The sequence below is a fragment of the Gadus morhua genome, chromosome 6 (genome assembly GCF_902167405.1).
Source record: "Gadus morhua chromosome 6, gadMor3.0, whole genome shotgun sequence".
Classification (NCBI taxonomy): Eukaryota; Metazoa; Chordata; class Actinopteri; order Gadiformes; family Gadidae; genus Gadus; species Gadus morhua.
Window position 1 is genome coordinate 9,913,817 of NC_044053.1, and position 20,000 is coordinate 9,933,816.

The 20,000-nt window shown below is 51.2% G+C and overlaps 1 protein-coding gene across 9 annotated transcripts in view; it reads left to right on the forward strand.

Annotated features, from left to right (window-relative positions):
- The window catches only part of fbrsl1 (fibrosin-like 1), a 267,754-nt gene that overhangs the window by 105,747 nt on the left and 142,007 nt on the right, over positions 1-20,000 (forward strand). For 8 of the 9 annotated variants that reach the window (XM_030358557.1, XM_030358554.1, XM_030358556.1 and 5 more), the window contains exons 3-4: positions 1,979-2,134; positions 7,173-7,208. In XM_030358557.1, coding sequence (XP_030214417.1) covers positions 1,979-2,134; positions 7,173-7,208 — 192 coding nt within the window. The remainder of the gene's footprint in view (positions 1-1,978; positions 2,135-7,172; positions 7,209-20,000) is intronic. The other variant, XM_030358558.1, reaches the window with a different exon arrangement.

Genomic DNA, 20,000 nt, shown 5'->3' on the forward strand with positions numbered 1-20,000 from the left:
GAGAGAGAGAGAGAGAGAATCATAAAATAAGGCTGCGATCTATTTTGAGATTGAAGGAGTGATTAGTCTGACAGCGAGTGGGGAAGCGAGGCAGGGTGAGGCGGAGGGACAGGGCTGGTGATAGGTGGAAGCACAGAACATGATTAGGCCCACCTGCCAGCCTTCTCCTCTGCCTATCTCCTCATGCTGATTGCACAAGGCGGCCATGCCTCGCTCGGCTCTGCTCCACCCCCCCCCCCCCCCCACCCTGTCACCACTGACCCTGCCGAGCTGCTAACACCATTAGCCAATCAGCACTGCTGCCCTGGCGCTGGCAGGGTAATTAAAACTGTGTCTGCCTGACCCACTGGCTGCTGGGAAGGAGAGCTGGAAAACACCTCTCCTTCCACTCGCTTTCCAGCTCGCTCTCTCTCTCTCTCTCTCTCTCTCTCTCTCTCTCTCTCCCTTTCACCATCTCTAGCTCTCTCGGTCACTGTCTCTCCTTCTATCTATATCTCTCTCTCTCTATGTATCTCACTCTGTCACACTCTCCCGATAGTCCTGTCTCACTCTCGCTCTTCATCTTTCTATCGCTCCCCCCATCTCTCTCTCCCCCCATCTCTCTCTCTCTCTCCCCCCCATCTCTCTCTCTCTCTCTCTCTCTCCCCCCATCTCTCTCTCTCTCTCTCTCTCTCCCCCCATCTCTCTCTCTCTCTCTCTCTCTCTCTCTCTCTCTCTCTCTCTCTCTCTCTCCCTCCCTCCCTCCCTCCCTCCCTCCCTCCCTCCCTCCCTCTCTCTCTCTCTCTCTCTCTCTCTTTCATCCCTCCCTTCCTCCCCGTCCCTCCCTCCCAGCCAGGTGGTAGCCTACAGGACCTGTCAGATTAGCTGATGACCCTTTTAATTCCAGCTCTGCCGGGGGCCATAATTGATATTTACCGGCAAAGGTTAATTGCGGCGGTGATCTACTAAATTACAGTGGAGATCTGGAGACCTCTGCAAGCCACCGCGCACACCACCGGGGGAGCCCTGCGCAAGCTGCTAGGCAAATGGATCGCACCCGGCGGCTGTGTTCATGTGTGCGCGTGTGTGTGTGTGTGTGTGTGTGTGTGTGTGTGTGTGTGTGTGTGCGTGGGGGGGGGGTTTGTGGTTGGCGGGGGCGGTCAGTGCTGGGGCACAGGAGGCTCTGATTGGCCGCCACCGCAGCACCTGTGCAGATTCCTTCTGGTGGGGTGTGCCAGCTTCCCATCTGGCTGGGGATTATGGCAGCACGCCAACCTCAGTGGCGCTTTTTTTTTATTTTGAGCCGGCGCGCACGCCAACACACACCTTGCGGCCCTGGCGTACGCCACAGGAAAACGCTGCGCACAAAGGATACCCGCTCCGATTCGTTAGCACGGCCTCACCCGAAGCCATCAGTGTTTATTCTTTTTATGGTGACACAGTACAGTGCATTGATGCCGGCGTGCTATTAATAGCGACATGTTTATCTTTGGGTGGGGCTGTTTTGACTAGCCAACGTTGCTTTGCATTTAACCCAAGCGCCAACTGATATAAGATATTCGTTATTGCTTCTTTGTTTCCCTGTCATATTCGTTTTATTTATTTAGGGAACTCTTGCTCCAGCACAGTGGATATTGGTTGAGATTAGTGCAGCCGCATGGGTTATGTTTCTCTAGGTTATGATATAGAAATCCGTACCTGAGGGATTGTCTTGTTCGCTACTTGATATTTTAATTCGTAATGTGCTCAAATATACATTTTTATGAAACGTGAGTTGAATCCGCGGTAAATTGCCATCCCCAAATGTGTTTGTTAAGGGTAGCTAGCCACGCTATTAAAAATGGGTATCGCTTGCACACGCCTCTCCATCAGCACGCCGGCTTCCTGTCTCCTAGCCGTCCCTTTGCACGCCGTGCGCCGTTCCCGTCGGACGGCGTGTACAGCGTGTCGTCCCCGTGGCTCCCTGTGCTCACCCTGCCCTCCTCCGTCCCGTCTGCAGATCAAACCCCTGGCCCCCCGGCCCGTCACACTCAGCCCCGTGGAGCCCGTGCAGGCGGTGCAGGCGGTGCAGCAGGCGGTGCAGCAGGTGGTGCAGGCGGTGCAGGAGCTCAGCCGACCCAACCGGAGCAACACCAAGGAGCAGCAGCTCAGTGAGGTGAGAACCCCCCCCTCCCCCACCCCCCCCCTGCCTCCCCCCCACCCCGACCACCACCACCACCATCACACAGACGCAGGCAAGCACACGCACACACACACACGCACACGCACAAGCACACGCACACACACACACACACACGCACACGCACACGCACACGCACACGCACACGCACACGCACACACACACGCACACACACAAATGGAACGCCTGTGGAAACCAGACCCAGACTATCCATTTACACAAGCCCAGGGGCTCTGAGGTGGTGTTGCCGGGGAGACGGGGGTTAACCCGGGATGAAAAGAGCCAGTCCGGGGCTGGAGCCCCCGCTGTTGTCAGCTCTCACCTCATAAATCCCGCTCGTACTACTGGGCTCTTGTGATGGCCTGGCTGGCTGGTTGCCTGGTTACCTGACTGGCTGGGTGCCTGCTTACCTGATTGTCTGTCTCGCTGGCTGGCTTATTGGCGGGCTGAAAAGCCAACTGTCTGGCTGGCTGGCTGGTTGGCCGCCTGAGTGCCTGACTAACTGGGTGACTAGCTGACAGACTGGCAGGCTGACTGACTGGCTGGCTGGCTGGCTGCCTGGCTGGTAACCCACGGAAAATAGCCCCGGAAATGCACCGTTGCAGACCTGACCACTTGGGTCCGGACGGCCTCTGAGACCCTACGGTAGAAGGAGCTCCAGTGATTGGCCTGTCTGCCACCATACGCCAGCTAGCTTAACGGACGGATCGGGTGACAGAGCAAAATGCATGCCGGCTCCAGGGATGGAATAATGTGACTCAGACACAGGAGGAAGTAATGAGAATTTATGCACAATCCCCCAGCGTCTCATTTTAAATGAATGTAGAAATATGTTTCCTAACTAATGCCTGTCAAGCAGACGTCCCAAATCTAACAGAAATTCAATCAGACAGTTAATTTAGCAGACAAAAAGTGGGAGAGGAGAGAGAGGGAGGTTGGAGGAGGAAGATGATAGGGAGGGTAGTGAAATCCCACCAGCAGGAGAGATGATGGAGGTAAGAAGGTTTTAATGAATTTATTAAATGCAACATTCGGAATTCATCATAAAATCCAGCTCACTTGAATAAAAAACAAAAACTCTCCCGGATTAATTTGTCTTTCTCTTCTTGCCACCTTTTTTGTAAGCTATCACTCCCCTGTTATCATTCCCTTTCTGTGTGAGGAACGAGAGATTGTAGTTTGGAATTGTATGCAGTTGTAGTTCTCTGTGTTGTTCAAGGTGAAGAGGCAGGATGATAGAGCAGCCATGGAGCTGGCTGACCACTCTACTCAGAATTGAAGACAAAACATATTGGATAAAAGGCAGGGGCGCGGTTGAGTGTGTGTTCGGGGGTGGCACATGGCTACATGCTGTTATCATCAATGTTTGATGTGGTGTGTGCGTGTGTGTGTGTGATCTGCTGCAAAATAAATAGAGCGCTTTTCTTTTGCTATCACATTTGTATCTATATCCTTCCTATCTAAACACATATCTCCATTCAGACCCCCTGTACATCAATCAATGCACATACATACATACAGACGTACGACATCCATACATACATACATACATACATACATACGACATACATACATACATACATACATACATACATACATACATACATACATACATACATACATACATACATACATACATACATACATACATACATGCATAAATGCATACTTTAGCCTACATACAAACTTACAGTACATACTTTATACACACACACACAGACCAAGGCTACATGGAGGCAGGCTTGGCGTGAACCTTTGGTACATTTGCATTATTTATGTCGTAAAACTTGTCCTAACATCAGAGTGCCTCGCTGGCTCCAGGAGCTCCTCACTAATGGTGGTGCTTTGGAGATGAGCAGCATCTCTGTTGCGCTCGGCCAGCGTAGAATAGAGACAGATGCAACACTTACGGACTTGGACGCGACCGTCCGAGCGAACAGCCCCGCGTCAATTTAGGGGAGCGGATGTAAATAAGAAAGACAGCCACAGTGTTTGTTGATGGCGATGGGCTCGGGGCTTCATTTGTTTGCTTTGACTTGGTAATTGTGTGGCTTGTTGTGCGACCGGGCTTCGGGGCTGAACCTCACAGGGATTAAGGAAACAATATACCATCACTCTGGCTTCACATACGGAGGGAGAGCAAGAGTGGAAAGGAGGAGGGAGGGAGGGAGATGGAGGGAGAGACTTGATCGAGGCCCTCCCAGGCATCTACTTCCTGTTTCTCTGGACGTCCTCCCCTGATTGCCTCTCCAACGATTCAGTCAACAGAAAACCAAAAAGTGTTCTTGTTTTGTTTTTTATTGACAAGCCACGCCCCCTTTGCTGCTGTGGGGTTCTGCGAGGAGAGAGGGAGGGAAGCGGTTGGGCAGAGGATTAGCAGGCGGATTTAGCAACATTTCTCTTCTCCGGAGCTATTTGGTTAACCCTTAAACGCTGCCAGACTCCGCCCCTCCCCTTCTTCTGGCTGCCACTGCCACCACCATTGACACCCCGCAATCACCACCCCCTCCCCCTCAACTCCTCAACTCCTCCCCCTTCGCTGCGCCCCCCTCTCAAGGGGGGGGGGGGGGGGGGTTGGAGGCTGCGTTCCTAAATCCTTTTGAAGTCCTAAGCACTGCAGAAATCCATTGAGAGCCATGTATAATGGCTTTTAAGAGAGAGTGTTTAGCTGTATGCCGACCCTATGGCTTATGAACCGCTGGCATTTTAATGGATTTTTTTTACACCCCCCACCCCCTTACCCCTCTTCCACTTATTTTTCCCCCCTTCCCCACCACTAAATCCAATGGATTGTCCCTCATTATCATTTAAATAAGCCCCTTCTTTCTGCTCCGAATGCTCAAAGTTGAATGAACTCTGCATAGTAAGGCCAATTCAAAATGGCCTTGGCCCCCCACAGCCGGTTCACACACACACACACACACACGCACACACACACGCACTGACACACACACACACTCTCTCGCTCGCTCTCTCTCTCTCTCTCCCTCTCTCTCTCTCTCTCTCTCTCTCTCTCTCTCTCTCTCTCTCTCCCTCTCACACACATACGATCACACGCACGGGCACACTCATCACACACACACACACACAGCGGACAAAGATTTGCGTCACAGAAGGCTCTTGGCCTCTCTCTCTCTCGCCTCCAGAGTCGGGCGTGAAGGTAGAGCGTAAGGTTGAGCGGAGTAGGCAATAGTCTTTTGACTCCCGCATAGCGTGTCTTTCCTGCTCACGGCAGGACCTCTCCCTAATCATCGCCACGGGGGTGCTGCTGTGAATCAGAGGTGGAACACTGGCGTTGATGAGGGCGCCGACCCTCTGAGGAGGTGTGTGGAGTGGGGCCAGAGAGGGGGGGAGGTGGTGCTGGTGGTGGTGGTGGTGGTGGTGTTCGTCGGCTCTGATGGAGGGAGGCCATCAATTGAAGGTGGAAAGCTTTGGGACAAAAATGACGACGCAAGATTACTCCTCCATCGGAGCCCAGGGCGAAGCACGGAATAAAATGAAGCAGTGGAAAATAAAGGAGGAGATGGGGAGATTGGTATTCTTGCCAGGCAAGAGCTAGAGAACAGAGGAAAACTCGTTTGTTGTCTCTCGGTCCACAGCCATGCAGTCATGCTGCAGTAGTGGAGAGGAACTGCAAGAAGAGCACCTTGGTGGTTACATTAGAACAACACATTGTTCTAGACCCTCATACTGCATTAGAACACCACACACTGCACTGGAGCCCCTCATACTGCATTAGAACACTGCACTAGAGCCCCTCATACTGCATTAGAACACCACACACTGCACTAGAGCCCCTCATACTGCATTAGAACACTGCACTAGAGCCCCTCATACTGCATTAGAACACTGCACTAGAGCCCCTCGTACTGCATTAGAACACTGCACTAGAGCCCCTCGTACTGCATTAGAACACTGCACTAGAGCCCCTCGTACTGCATTAGAACACTGCACTAGAGCCCCTCATACTGCATTAGAACACTGCACTAGAGCCCCTCGTACTGCATTAGAACACTGCACTAGAGCCCCTCATACTGCATTAGAACACAGCACTAGAGCCCCTTTTACTTTAATGGGCTTCATACTGCATTAGAGGGCTGCACACTGCATAATAGGGTCTGCAATAAAGAACTGTATTAAAGAACAACTGGCTTAATGTGTTAGGGAGTCCAAGTTTAATGCAAGAAATGTAAGTTAGCAGTTACCAGTGTGAAAAGCATACTGAAAGGTCACAAACAAAAAGTAAACTACTAAGAAACTAAGAAAAAAACACAGTGGCTTATAATACCATCAGTGTTATACGGGCTACGTGCCAACGGGCTGTATCTACTGTATGAGTAAATATATACATTTCAGCCACCCCCACCGATGCAGATGTCACGTATGTTTTACATTCCAAGTAGCCACTTTTAGAAGAATGATGTGACAGAGTAATAAAAAGTGCATATAAATGATTTTATTTATTCCGGCTGCCATGGGATCTGAGCTGTCGCCCCACTTGTGAAAAAAAAACAATAACACTAAACCTCAAAATGCAATATCCGAGTTCACTCTGCATCCCATTACCACGTTATCTCCAGATGCAACGGCTCAATCCGGGCGCACATGTCCGTCAATCGACAGAGCCACACTACAAACTTTCTTTATCATCTTGTCAATCGTCGGTCATCCGCCCCCCCCCCCCCCCCCCCCCACCCCCCCCTCCCTGACGTCGCCCCGGCAACGGGGCCGAAACCTTTCCCCCCCGGCAAATAATCAAACACTCTCGCCGCATCGGTTACCGGGCGAGGACTCCTCAGACGGAGTCGCTGGGCGGGCGTGAGCGATGGTTCGTAGCGAGAGCCGCAGTCTGTTTCCCCGGCCCGGGCCAGAATGGATGGGAGGGGCATGGCGGGGGAGGGTAAAAGGTTAACGTGAATATTGATATGAAAGGCCCGTCGCTTCATCATGTCTATGTCAGCCAGCGAAACACTTCTTAAAGGTCATCCCTGTTCTGCTCTCTCTCTCCCCACAGAGCTCCACTCACTCGCTGTCAGGCCGGGGCTACTCGGTAAGTGACATTTTCATGCTTCACGGGCTTTTACGGAGGAATTACAATTTCCAACGAGCCGCTTTATGGCCTGGGCGCCCCGACATTTTAATTATGTTAAATAGAGTAATGGTGAAATCATGATATGAGGGACATTACTCCTGGCTGACTGGCTGATTAAATTGTGGGAAAGGTGTCCTCCGCTGCCTCGGTGAGCAGGAGGTTTCTCTTTATAGACATCAGTCATGTCTGTCCGCCCGGTGAGACAGGCTGGCTTGGCTGGCTGTCAGACACTCGCGTCCTCTCCCGCTGATGGAGCGAAATATAGGGTGCAATCCCCATGAAACACATCGCGGCGTGCACCGGGGACCGGGGGGTTGAATGTTGGTCAGGGTAAATGGGCCCGGGATGAATACGTCCAAAGGTGTTCTGAAAACACGTATTTTTTCCGCCCCCAAAATTACAGTTTTCTCGCATCTCCTATTTGACACAGTGTCAGAGCCAGACATCTTTTGTTCTTGGGAACGCATTGCATCATGCCTGGTCTGAGTCATGCATGTGCGTTGCACACACGCTCACCACCCCAAGCCTGCACGGTAATGGTGTTTGACAGTCTGGGGGCAATGTCCTTAATGCTCTGGGCTTTGAGCATGATTTCGTAACAGGAATGTTCTTTTTAAGTGTGCGACTCTTGGCTGATGAGTGACATATGGCGGTTCTCATCGCAGCATAGAAGCAATCATCCCTAGAATCAAACCAAAAAGTATAAATGGTTTGTCACTGTTAATCTGCCTCAAAGGACCGCAGCCCGAGTGCTGAACAAAGCTTAACTGGAATAGGCATTGATCTCTGCGAGTCTTTTTTTTCTTTCCATCTTCCCTTTCTTTGATTCCTTTTTCGGTTTTCTTCTTCTTTTTGCTGTTATTCGTCTTCTCCCCTTCGTAATGCAACGTGTCACATCCCTATTCCCATGCGGACACATTTTTGGAGACAGATGAAAACAAACAAGACCTCCCGAAAAAAGAGCTTTGGGCTCAAACTGTCAGTTTGAGTTGCCGTGGAAACGGGGTCTTCCCTTCATCTGAAAATACGAATGGGCAGAGAGAGAGAGAGAGAGAGGGAGAGAGAGAAATGGAGAAAAAGAGAGAGGGAAGAAGACAGAGAGAAGGACAGAAGCAGAGACGAAAGGCAAAAAAAGAGGGGGTTGGCTAGGCCAGGGAGGGAGGAAGTCTTAGTTCGTCCAATTCTCCTATATCTGGCTGCCTTATGGCGCTATCATCTGTGTTTGACCCTTGCTCTGCCGGCACCTCCTGGGCGCCCTCATGCCCACTCCCTGCTCTTGGACCCTGGAGCCCACTCAAGGCCCCTTTAGAGCAGGCTCTCCATGGTTCTGGAGCTCCATGGCTGCCAGCAGGATGAGAGGCAGGGGTGAAGGGCAGGACCTACCCAGCAGCTTGCTGGAAAGTGAGAGGTCCGGGGGCAAGGGGGCCGCAGCCTGGACATGGAAAGGCGGAGGATGTCCAAAGGAGGAGGAGGAGGAGGAGGAGGAGGAGGAGGAGGAGGAGGAGGAGGTGAGGGCTTTTTTGCATGGGAGGCCAAAGAGCAAGAGAGAGGTGGGGTTTGCAAAGAGCAGAGCAGAGTAGAGTCGACGCTAGGCATGAGGCGAGAGCCTTGAAGCCAAGGCAGTGATGCAAACAACAGAAGGTTTCTCCCTGCCAGCTCCCATTGCCATCTCCTTCATCACTCCCAAAGAAACACCTCGGGCCAGGGGAGGGGTTCGAGGGGGAGAAGGAGGGAGCTGTGTTTTGGGTGGTGGAAAGGTGGGGGTAAAGAAATCTAATTTCAACATCACTTGTTTTTTTTGGCGACTATATGTCTGTTTTTATGTTGCCTCTCAGGCTCTGGTCTTTACCGGAATGGTTTATTGAGGAACGTAAATAAATGATTCTCGCTGCGTCGGTCTCAAGCTCATAAAAGGAATCGGAGCAGCGAATGGCATTCACCTTTTAACTAGGATGGAGCGCCCAGGCTTATGCATACAGGCAACATTGGATGGGTTTTTTATTTGACTAATTCAGTTTTATTGGGTGTACAAGGTATGCGGTGTGTTTGAGTACCCGTTTTTATTGGCCAATAGCAGGGAAAGAAAACACAGACATATTGTGGAGCGCCGTCGTACCATTTCTCTGAGCAGTACCAGAACACTTTCCATTCATGGACCAAAGCAAATATCCCCGTCGCTATCTTTTATAAGTCATTTTTTATGCACATTCAAAATATCTCCTCTTTTGCCAGCCACTGTGACTCCCTTTGATGGAATGTGTCACACGGACACAAGCAGCTCATTTTACTTTTTAATCTAGTGTGGAATGTGGCTATGAAGTTTTAGTTGAGTGTGGGCGTCTTAAAGCTTTAATTCTTACATTCTTCCTCCACGCCAAAGCGGGCATCTGTGTGGTTAGCTGCCTTCACCCCGCTCGTCGCCTGCCCGTGTCATGGTTTGCTTTTCCAATTGATGCTGTCGCTACAGATGGGATTGAAACAGCCATGTGCCTCACTGATACAGACACACACACACAAAGACACACACACACACACACACACACACACACACACACACACACACACATGTACACACGCACAGACGCACACACACACGTCAACAGACGCACACACACTCACACCCACACACACAAATACATACTCATGCTCTCTCACACACACACACACACACACACACACACACACACACACACACACACACACACACACACACACACACACACACACACACAATCTTCGTAGAGGCTTATCTAGTGCACCACTTTTGACGGTTGAATCCATGAGTAATATAGGTACCTTCAGCCATGAAACCCACTATCTTCGGGTGGTGGGTTCCACTATTTCAACAACCTTTCCTACTCTCTCTCTCTCTCTCTCTCTCTCTCTCTCTCTCTCTCTCTCTCTCTCTCTCTCTCTCTCTCTCTCTCTCTCTCTCTCTCTCTCTCTCTCTCTCTTTCTTTCTCTCTTTCTCTCTTTCTCTCGCTCTCTCCCTCCCTCTCGCTCTCGCTCTCGCTCTCTTTCTCTTTCTCTTTCTCGCTCTCTTCTTTCTCTTCTTTCTCTTCTCTCTCTCCAACAGGCATACTTCAGTAAATTCTCGGCCATCTTGTGGAGATAGTGTGTGTGCTTGGCTCGGCACTGAAGATAGACTGTGTGTTGTTTATCCTCCTCAAGGCCTCTGTGATAGCATTCCTCACAACAAAACCCTCAACCCATTCAGTTCATGCAACCCACCACCATCTTAGAGTAGAACAGCGGTAATCGCCTTGCTGTCCACACACCTACTTCCCCATTCAAGTGGAGCTCAAGATCGTCCCTCTTCTTTAGAATCTATTGTCCAAGGTTTTTTCCCTGTTCCTAATTCATCCCACAAAATGTCAATGTTTACAGCTGGGGAAGATGTGAACGACAAAGAAATCGGTTATGACCAAAAAAAAAAAATGGACGATATTATTTAGGGAATCGTTTTTGTTGTTCAAACTGGAGAACAGAGACGTCAGTGTCCACCCCCCCCCCGTACAGCGTGCTGTACAAGTGGCCACTTCAAACTGGACTCTATGTGGGTTCTTTTCTAAAAAGAGCCGGTGGTTTTAATTGATTTGGCATTCAAGACCTCCACATTGTTCCAAACGCATCTCATTTGGCTCACTACGCTTTGTGCAAGATCTTTATCAAATACACGGATTATGTCAGTTAATTATGATAGGAGCTATTAAAAGGCTCCACGCTTTATTTAACCAAGCGGGACGAGTCAATGGATTAAATCCTAAAAGCGTTGATTGAGAGGAAATTGAGTTGAAATTAGACATTATTATACAGTCAACGAATGTTTTAACTGTACATTTTAATTCCCCTTAACTAATAATGGAACAATTTGCACTCTTATCTTCTTACTCTATAAAACATCTCCCTTCCCTGTCTGGAGTCCTTTAGCAAGCCTGCCTTCCCTCCCTTCCTCCTTTCACAGCCTGAGTGCCCCCAGCAGTTCGCAGGTGTTCCCCCACCGACGGCACGGCACAGGGGGAAAATTAGTGGAGGAACCCGGCCGCCCAGCTGGAGAGGGCTGGGGCCCTGACATTGTGTCGGCCCCCGGGGGTGTGGGGCCCCTGCCTGTCAGCAAAGGCCCTCTCCACAAGAGCCCCCCCCCCCCCCCGAAAAACCTATTTGTTTATCCGTGTGTGCGGGCCCCCTTGCTTGCTTTCGAGTCCCCGTTGCTCAACGCGCGCGCCGGGGAACCCAGGCTGTTGCCGCTAGCAACAGATAAAAATGGCTGTTAACCACAGCAGGCCCCACAACACATCAATCAAGTGGGCTGCAGATAAAGGCTTTGGGGGCTGCGGTGACCAGGGCGGTATGGGCCGGTTTAAAAATCCCTTTTCCAGTGGATGAGCGCACACTGGCGGCTGGGCAGAGGGGGCCGCTATCCTTCAAAGGAGGGGAGAGGAGGAGAAGAGGGGAAGCCCTTTTTTTTTTTCAGCCGTGTGGACGGTTTTTGTTCTAATGGAGATGCATGAGAGCGCCTCAACACAGGGGGGACTCTGGGAGGGGTCATTTAAATAAAGAGGCGACACGGTGATTTAGTGTTGACCGAGGCCTGCGCGGATCGAGCCGGTGCGTGGTGGCGGTTGTTCCAAATGAACTCTTAATTGCTCCTGCCTCTTGGCTTTGCCGTCCCGAGGCCTGTCGAAGAGTCAGGGACGTTTGGCTCCGCTGCGTTCAAGCACCTCCCTCTCCCAACCCCCCTCCATCCGTCCGTCCGTCCGTCTGTCCCCCCCCTCCCTTTGTTAGATTAGAATGGAGACCGCCGATTAGAAAGGCCCAGGAGCACCCCCCTCCCACCCTGCCCAAGTCCCAGGGGGACATTACCCCGCAATATCTCTCAGCAGAGGCGTGTTGAATGGTTCGACCTTCCTCCATCTCCCTTTTTTTTTCCACTTCGCCCTTAACGGAGAAATATGGTGATGACTTTGGTGGCCGGTTAATGAAAAAGAACAATACCGATATTTTCTTACATTAAATCTGGTTAATGTATTCCCAGCGAGGCTCTGTGCTATCGCCTAGCTTGGAGCTCGTCCAAATGAATCACAGGTTCTTTTGGGGAAAACCATTAGCAGCCCAGCCCCCCCAACCCCCATACACACCCTCCCCAAACCCACACACACACACACACTCACTCACTCACTCTACTCTCTGAAGCCCAGACTTGATCATCATGTCTCTTGGTTGGTTCGGGATACATTGTCCCCTAAATTCTCATCCCCCACCTCACTTTGAGGCAAATGGTTCCATAACACAACGATCAAAAAGCACTCTGAGGATTTGTTTACCGTGCTGCTCTCTCTCGCCATTAAGTTTCGCTGTAGCGCTTTAGACAAATAAAGTGATAATTCCACTTTATCATATGTTACATAAAACACAATCAAACGGCAATTACATGCTCCCTCTATTTGCGAACGCGCCCAACGCCGATGTGTACGTTTTAATGAGCGCGGTAATGAATGCTCTGGGTATTTGGCAAGTCTCTGAGATGTTGCCTGGGCTTTTTATGGCCCCCCATTATAACGCACAATTTGCATCAGCGCATTACAATGCTCCATATCATTATGGCGCGCTGAGGCTCGATCATAAATTAGAGCTCCAATTACAAACTTCTATCTGGGAGACGGGGGAAGGATCTGCTGGCAGCCCAACAGACGCAGACAGGGGAGCCCAGGGCGTCCTGTGGGTCACGGGCGGGATGGTAGCGCGCACATACGTGCACAACGCTTGTGCGAACGCACGCACGCAGACAGACACACACACACACACACACACACACACACACACACACACACACACACACAAAGGCAGACACACATACGCATGTAGGCAGACACAGGAAAACACATGCGCTAAGAGGGACGCACACACTCACACACACACACACTAACATGCACACGCACACACCTGCACACATATTCACACACAACTATACACCGCTCGCAGGGAAGCCCTCTGTTCTAATGGTGCGGGTAGCTTTGCATCCGTGATTGTCGTACAGCATGCTAGTCTGAAGCTAATATGGCAAGAGTTATTTTAAAGCGTACAGGGAAATAATTTTGCGTGATTCTTGCCTGTTCCTAATAGAACAACCTGAGCATGTATATTAACATTATCAGGATGTCTTGTCTACTGAATGTCTCTGACTTCATTAAACACAACAATATATCGGTCTCTCTCGGTCTCCCTCTTGTTCTTACTCTTTCTTTCCAGCTTTTTATTTTCTTTCAGCGTGATTGTTCTCTGGAGGCTGCCTAATAAATCACTGGGATTTATCACGCCGTAGCTTATTAATTCATCGCCACCAGAGTAATATTAGTCTCTGTCATTTAAAGACGCCAGCAAACGTGGCAGTGCTGGTGGTGGGTGATGAGTGGCCTTGTTAAATTGAGCAAATAAGAGACACAAAGAATATAACCAAAGTATTAGATTCCTACACGTTGCACATTTTGTCATCACTGGCCGCTACGACTATAGCTTGTGCTAACGCACTCGCTAATGCTGCCCCTAATACTGACACCTCACGTCCAGACAACAGCATCCAGCGACTCACCATCGACTCCGTTAGCTTCTCGCACGTACGGCGGACGTGCGTGCGCCAGTGCGCCCGTGCAGACAGAGGGACAGGGAGCAGCGTCACCGTGACGACCGTAATCCGCAGCCCACGGTCAAACCTTTGCAGGGGCGGCAGGGGGGTAGAACAAAGACTCAGGTAACAGATCGCTTCAGGCGCCCGGCAGGCGGAAAAGAAACACCACCCCCTCCCCTACCACCTACCCCGCTCCACGGCTCTACCCCCCCCCCCCCCCCCCTGACACCACCACCACCACCACCACCTCCATCACACGGAGCCGCTAGCCTCCTGTACACTGCTGATGAGACAAAGGGCCCCGGGCCCCTTTCCCCGCCCCCCTGAACCCAGCAGAGCCTCCTGCCGCCACGCCAACAAAGGCTGATGGGGAGGAGAGCCCGGGGCAGGCCCGTCTCCACAGCTGAGCTAAAATGTTCCCTTTCATGGCCTCTGTGGATTTGCACCGTGGGATTGTAGCGGGGCAGAGGAATTAAACGACTCCTCGCCCTCGCCGCCGTCTGCCGTCTTCCTGCCAGAGCTGATACCACGTCTTCTTCGTCTTCTTCTTCTTCTTTTTTTTCCCATTATAATTCACCAGTGTTTTTTTTTTCTTTCTTTTTGTTTTTGTAACTTCTTGCTCTTTCGCTGTTCACACCTCCCACGTCGTTTTACGAGGCTAATTTCGCAAGCTATACGAAGCTCCACTTGTAGCAGGTTGGGGGGTGTGAGCTGATGTTTAATTCATAGTTTCCATCTTTTGCATTTCTGCCCTTGAATAGCTTTACGATCAAACGCACGCTTCCTCGTCTGTGGCAAGAAAGAAAAAACAGCACCCCGGCGTAGTCAGAGTTCAAGAGATTAAGATACTGTATTTTACACTCATAAATACCCCCTGAGCATTTTTTTGTGCCGTTGTTCATGCTTGTATACACCAGCGAGGGGTTAACGCCTAAGAACTCTCCTCAACTCTTTCACTCACACGCACGCAGACACACACGTGCACATGCACACACACATCAAAAGGCACACACACACACACACACACACACACACACACACAGAAACACACAGACACACACACACCCACACACCTACACAAGGGCACGCATATAGACATGCGCGCACACACACACACCAAACACCACACACCCCACACAGTGCGCCTTTATCCAAAACCTTTACTGAAAAGTTTTAAGTAGGTCATGTTCTACCATTTGTCTTCTAATCACTCAGAAAAACCTCCAACAAAGAGCCACAAGCTGGTCTCCTGGGACTCCAGTCAGCAACATTCATTTGAGGCCCCTCTCTCTCGTCTTGCTGGTTTCCAGTGTCTCTCTGCCTCTCATTCTCTCTCTCTCTACTTCTGGCATTAGCCGTGTAACTTCACCACCGCCACCACAAACCATTGCAGAGGAAGTCTGCCATGACACCGCCTCCTTGGTCCTGCTCCTTATCTGGGCGTGAGGTGTCACTTCAGGGACCAGGAGCGGGGAACTGATACCTGATGGGGTAAAAGAGAGAGCCGGGCTCGGGCCTGGGGGGACCCAGCAAGGGGTACAAAGTATGCTAGCCATGCATACCTTTCTATCTCCCTCTTGTTCAATCTGTCTCTGACTCTGTCTGTCTCTCTCTGTCTATTGCTGTCTCTCTGTCTCATTCTTTCCCCATTCTCTTCTCTCTCCCTCTCTTTATCTCTCTCCCTCTCTCTCTGCCCCATCTCTCTCTCCCTCTACCCGTTTCCTGTCGCGTTGCCTCTCTTGGCCTCTCTTGGCTGACTGCAACAATAAACACGGTGGTTTGTAGAGGCGCGGGCCCTGTGGTCTGGCCCCGGGACCCTGCTATGCCCTTGTGGCTAACGGATGTGACTCACAGGTACAGAACCACATCTATCTTTAACATCCTGTTATACTGAGCCGATAGCGTGTGGGCACTCGCTTTGGCGGAACGGGCGTCCAAAACCCCCCCCACATTCGCTGTACCTGCTATATGTACAGGCCCCGGGCCAGGCTGTCCTTGGCTCGCCTGTCGACTTCACCCTATGTGCTCTCCCCGAGGGCGAGCAGATTGTGGAACCTGGTGAGGGGGTCTGTGTGTTTGGATAGATGAGCTTAATGGTAATTGCGTTTGGTTTGTTCGGTGGCTAGCAGCGGCGGCGCGGTCCCTCCTCGGGGGTCCTCGTGGCAGATGTCGGCGCTGCCAGTCTGGGGTGGGGAATAGCCTCTCAGAGCCTCTCAGAGCCAGGCCCGGGGAGAGCGAGGGTTGGGGTCGGATCACATTTAATGTGCATCGTTTTATCAATTTTTGGGTGATGGATTTTTATCATTGTGTCAGAATTGAATTTCCGAATTGTTTAGGCGGGGGGGGGACGTTCCGAATTATACTAACCCACCGAGTTAGTTCCGTATGTGTTTGCGTGTGCTCGTGTATAGTTTTGTGTCACCACGCTAATCACACTAATTTGGCTTAACGTTGACACCCCTTGATTGGGAGTGTCAACCACACAAATGCATATAATAAAAAATAAAAAAAAAAATGTTAATCAATCGTCAGCTCCGCCTTCCTGCTTTCAACCGAGCCCAACAACCACACCCACCAGCACCCCGGCACAGTCTGTCCCCCAGCATCCCCCACCGGCCTCCCCTCCATGAGTGGTTGGCCTTGGCTGCGATTGCCCCCGAGCCTGGCCTGCCATCGCAGTGGGTTCCCGGGCGCCCCTCCGCCCAGTCTGGCCCGCGCTGCCAGCCAGCCTCCTGCTCCACCGAGGCTCCACCGCCTTCATTACGCCTGCCAGATGGGCTGAGAATTAGATCCAAACTCCCACCACGGGAGGGAGGGAGGGAGGGAGGGAGGGCTGGGGGGAGACGGACGGCGTGCTCGTGGGAGAGGGAGGAAGACGAGCGGGGGGGGGGGGGGGTGGGTCGCTGGGGGTAAGAAGGGTGAAGAAAGTAATGTTTTTTTGTTTTCATTTAGGTTGCAAGTTATTACGTTTTAATGTCACACCCCTGGGATGCGGCGGCATTAAATGCCTGTTCTTGAATAATCGACGCTAACCGCAAGCAAATGCTGGGGAGAAATGAAATTAGTGAGCGCAGCAATTTGGCACAGTGATTATGGGCTCCTCAGAGGCACTTCCTGATGATTTAAGAATGCTAACATTTAAGCAAGTCGGATCTCATTACTCTTCAAGGTTAAATCTTGCTGTGGCGGAGGGGAGGCAGCTGCTTTATTGGAAATAAGGTTTTGCTCTCTCTCTCTTGCTCTCTTGCTCTCTCTCTCTCTCTCTCTGTCTCTCTCTCTCTCCCTCTCTCTCTCTCTCTCTCTCTCTCTCTCTCTCTCTCTCTCTCTCTCCCTCTCCCTCTCCCTCTCTCTCCCTCTCCCTCTCCCTCTCCCCCTCCCCCTCCCCCTCTCCCTCTCCCTCTCTCTCTCTCTCTCTCTCTCTCTCCCTCCTCCCTCTCCCTCTCCCTCTCCCTCTCCCTCTCTCTCTCTCTCTCTCTCTCTCTCTCTCTCTCTCTCTCCTCTCTCTCTCTCTCTCTCTCTCTCTCTCTCTCTCTCTCTCTCTCTCTCTCTCTCTCTCTCCCTCTCTCTCTCCCTCTCTCTCTGCCTTGCCATCTATCTCTTTCTCTCCATCCACCTCTTTAACGCTCCCTCCCTCCTCCAGCTCCTCTCTCAATCTCTCGCTCTCTAACGCCATCCCATCTCTCTCCCGTCCCTCCCTCCCTCCCTCTCTCGCTGTCTCATTGTCTCGCTCTCTCGCTCCCCGTCTCTCTCTGTTGGTGCTGTCTCTCTCCCTGCTGGAGCGGTGCCTGGTGGCTGGGGGTGGAGGTCTGTGAGGCCCGCTGACACCTGGTGCCAGCTCCAAATTGGATCAGCGATAGCTGGCTTCAGCCGAGGCGTCATTTGTCCTCCATCACTCCCCCGCTACTTATAAACGCTGTCGCGCTTGTTACCCGCTTCCTCTTCCTGGTCATGACACACGGCGACACGACTGCTTGACAAGGTTGTGCGGCGACAAAACAAAACAATTCCCTCCTGTTTTTCTTCCGGGTGTGTGCGTGTGTGGGTGTGGATCTATTCCACAGCGTTTTCCGGAGCGCGGCGAATTCCCTGTTTTTAATTCTGTAGCGTTCGCTCCTTTCTCTTCCGTTTCTTGAAGCTCCTTGTGGAAGCTGAAGCCATTTTCCAGGTCATTTCCCATCCTGGCACCCTCTGCCAGTCCGGTGTTTATCTAAGCCTGCCATTCACATCTGTTCTCCGTGCTAACCCTCATCCAATTAGAGGTCTGCAGTCAGTGGTCTATGCGCTCCATGAGCACAAACACAAATACAAACACACACTGGCACTCACCTACACGCATGCAAACAAAGGCACACACACACACACGGCCACATAGAGACACACCTCGCCACGGGTACTGAGCAATATGGATTCATGCATTCTCTCCTCCATTACGCGGCGCCAGATCTTTTAAGCGTGTTTCCCCCACCGCACACGTGTGGACCCAGAAGGGGCGGGACCAGCTGGGGACCTGACAGACGATGAGGATGATGAGCCATTGATGGGGGGGGCTGGGGGGGTCGTGTGCAGGATGCAGATGCACTCTGCTGCCGCTTCACCACCACCGTGGTAAAGTATCGATCCATCCACCCCAGGGCTGAGTACGTTGGGGATAAGGGGGGTTTAGTTTAATCTCGCCGGTTGTGGGAATACAGGAAGCCTCGTTTTTTTGATGAGTTTGAGGAATATGTTGATTTTGTTTGTGTTTAGGTGGTGGGGGCCGGGGCTGAGGGGGAGAGGGGAGGGGGCCGGTGCATTGAAAGTCAAATGTAATCATCCTCCTGTTCTGCATGGTGTCTTGTAATATATGGTTTGTTCTCTCCAAAGTGCTTTCATCAAGGTCATAATTAAAACAAAAAAATTCTAAAGACAGATGCATGCAAGGTCGATGTTAATCACAACCCTCTGCTTGATTTTGCCATTGCCGTTGTTGCTGTTGTTTTTGTTCTACTTGTTTATTTGTTTCTAACAGCTTTTATTTTGTTGGCACATGTTATTCCTCCTTGGCACCTTGAACGAGCTACCAACATAGAGCTTGATGACATCAACAAAGATGGCTCGACCGGATTCTGTGCTTCCTCCGTTTCAGCTGCAGCGCCGTTTACCATATATCTGACGCCTGCACATCACATTTCCGTCTTTGTTACAGCCAATAGGATTTGGGGGGAAAAGAAGCAAGGTTATCCCAAGAAACAAGGCAAAAGCCCCTGAACTGTAACCAGGCATTTCCACATGAAACAGTTCTGCTTAAGTATGATTAGCAGAGATTAAGCTAGGTTTGTTTTGCTTCGCAAGGCCCCATGACAGTTTGGAAATGGATTGAGAGCAGCTTTCTCAAGCGCAGCCTGCCTAATCCCACGCCAGGAGTTCTCACCCACCTTCCCTGAATTATTTACTTTGCATTCCCCCACATCGGCTTTGAAGCCCGGGGGTCTAAAGGTAACGTGTGTATAAAATCTCTTAAACCTAAAACCAGCAGAAGCATTGCCAACACAGCCATAGGTATTTCCAGGGCTTGTAGTAGAACGTGCTTTTCGGTGCAACGTTTTCACTCGAGGATCGCTTGAATCAATATTACACCATACACGTTTGACACTTGACTTCTCCCCCTAATAAATGATTGGGTTTCAACACAGTCTGCGTCCAACGCAGAGCTACAGCGATAGCATATGGCATCCTTTTTTGTTCGGCGGCCGTTTCGTATTTCCAGATGATGAAAACGCGCGCCGTCCCCCCTGGGCGGGGGCAGCCATGGGGATCGATCTCGCCCGCCAATTCATTCTCCCGCGGTGGGTCCCATCTCCATGCCGTCCTCTATCATGTATATGAGATTGTGGCAGTGCGCACGCCGGATGATGTGATCCCCAGATAGATTCATTCATACATAATCATAAAAGATGGGCTTGGACAGGGCTACTTATTTGACAATCATTGAAGTGCCATGCTGATGGATGGGCGTGGAAGACACCCCCCACGTCCTCCACCACCACCCCCACCCCCACCCCCACCACCTCCTCCACCTCCGCCACCGCCGCTCCTGTAACACCACACCCTAGCTCAGTCGGGTTGCCATGGCTCCCGCTCTTGAT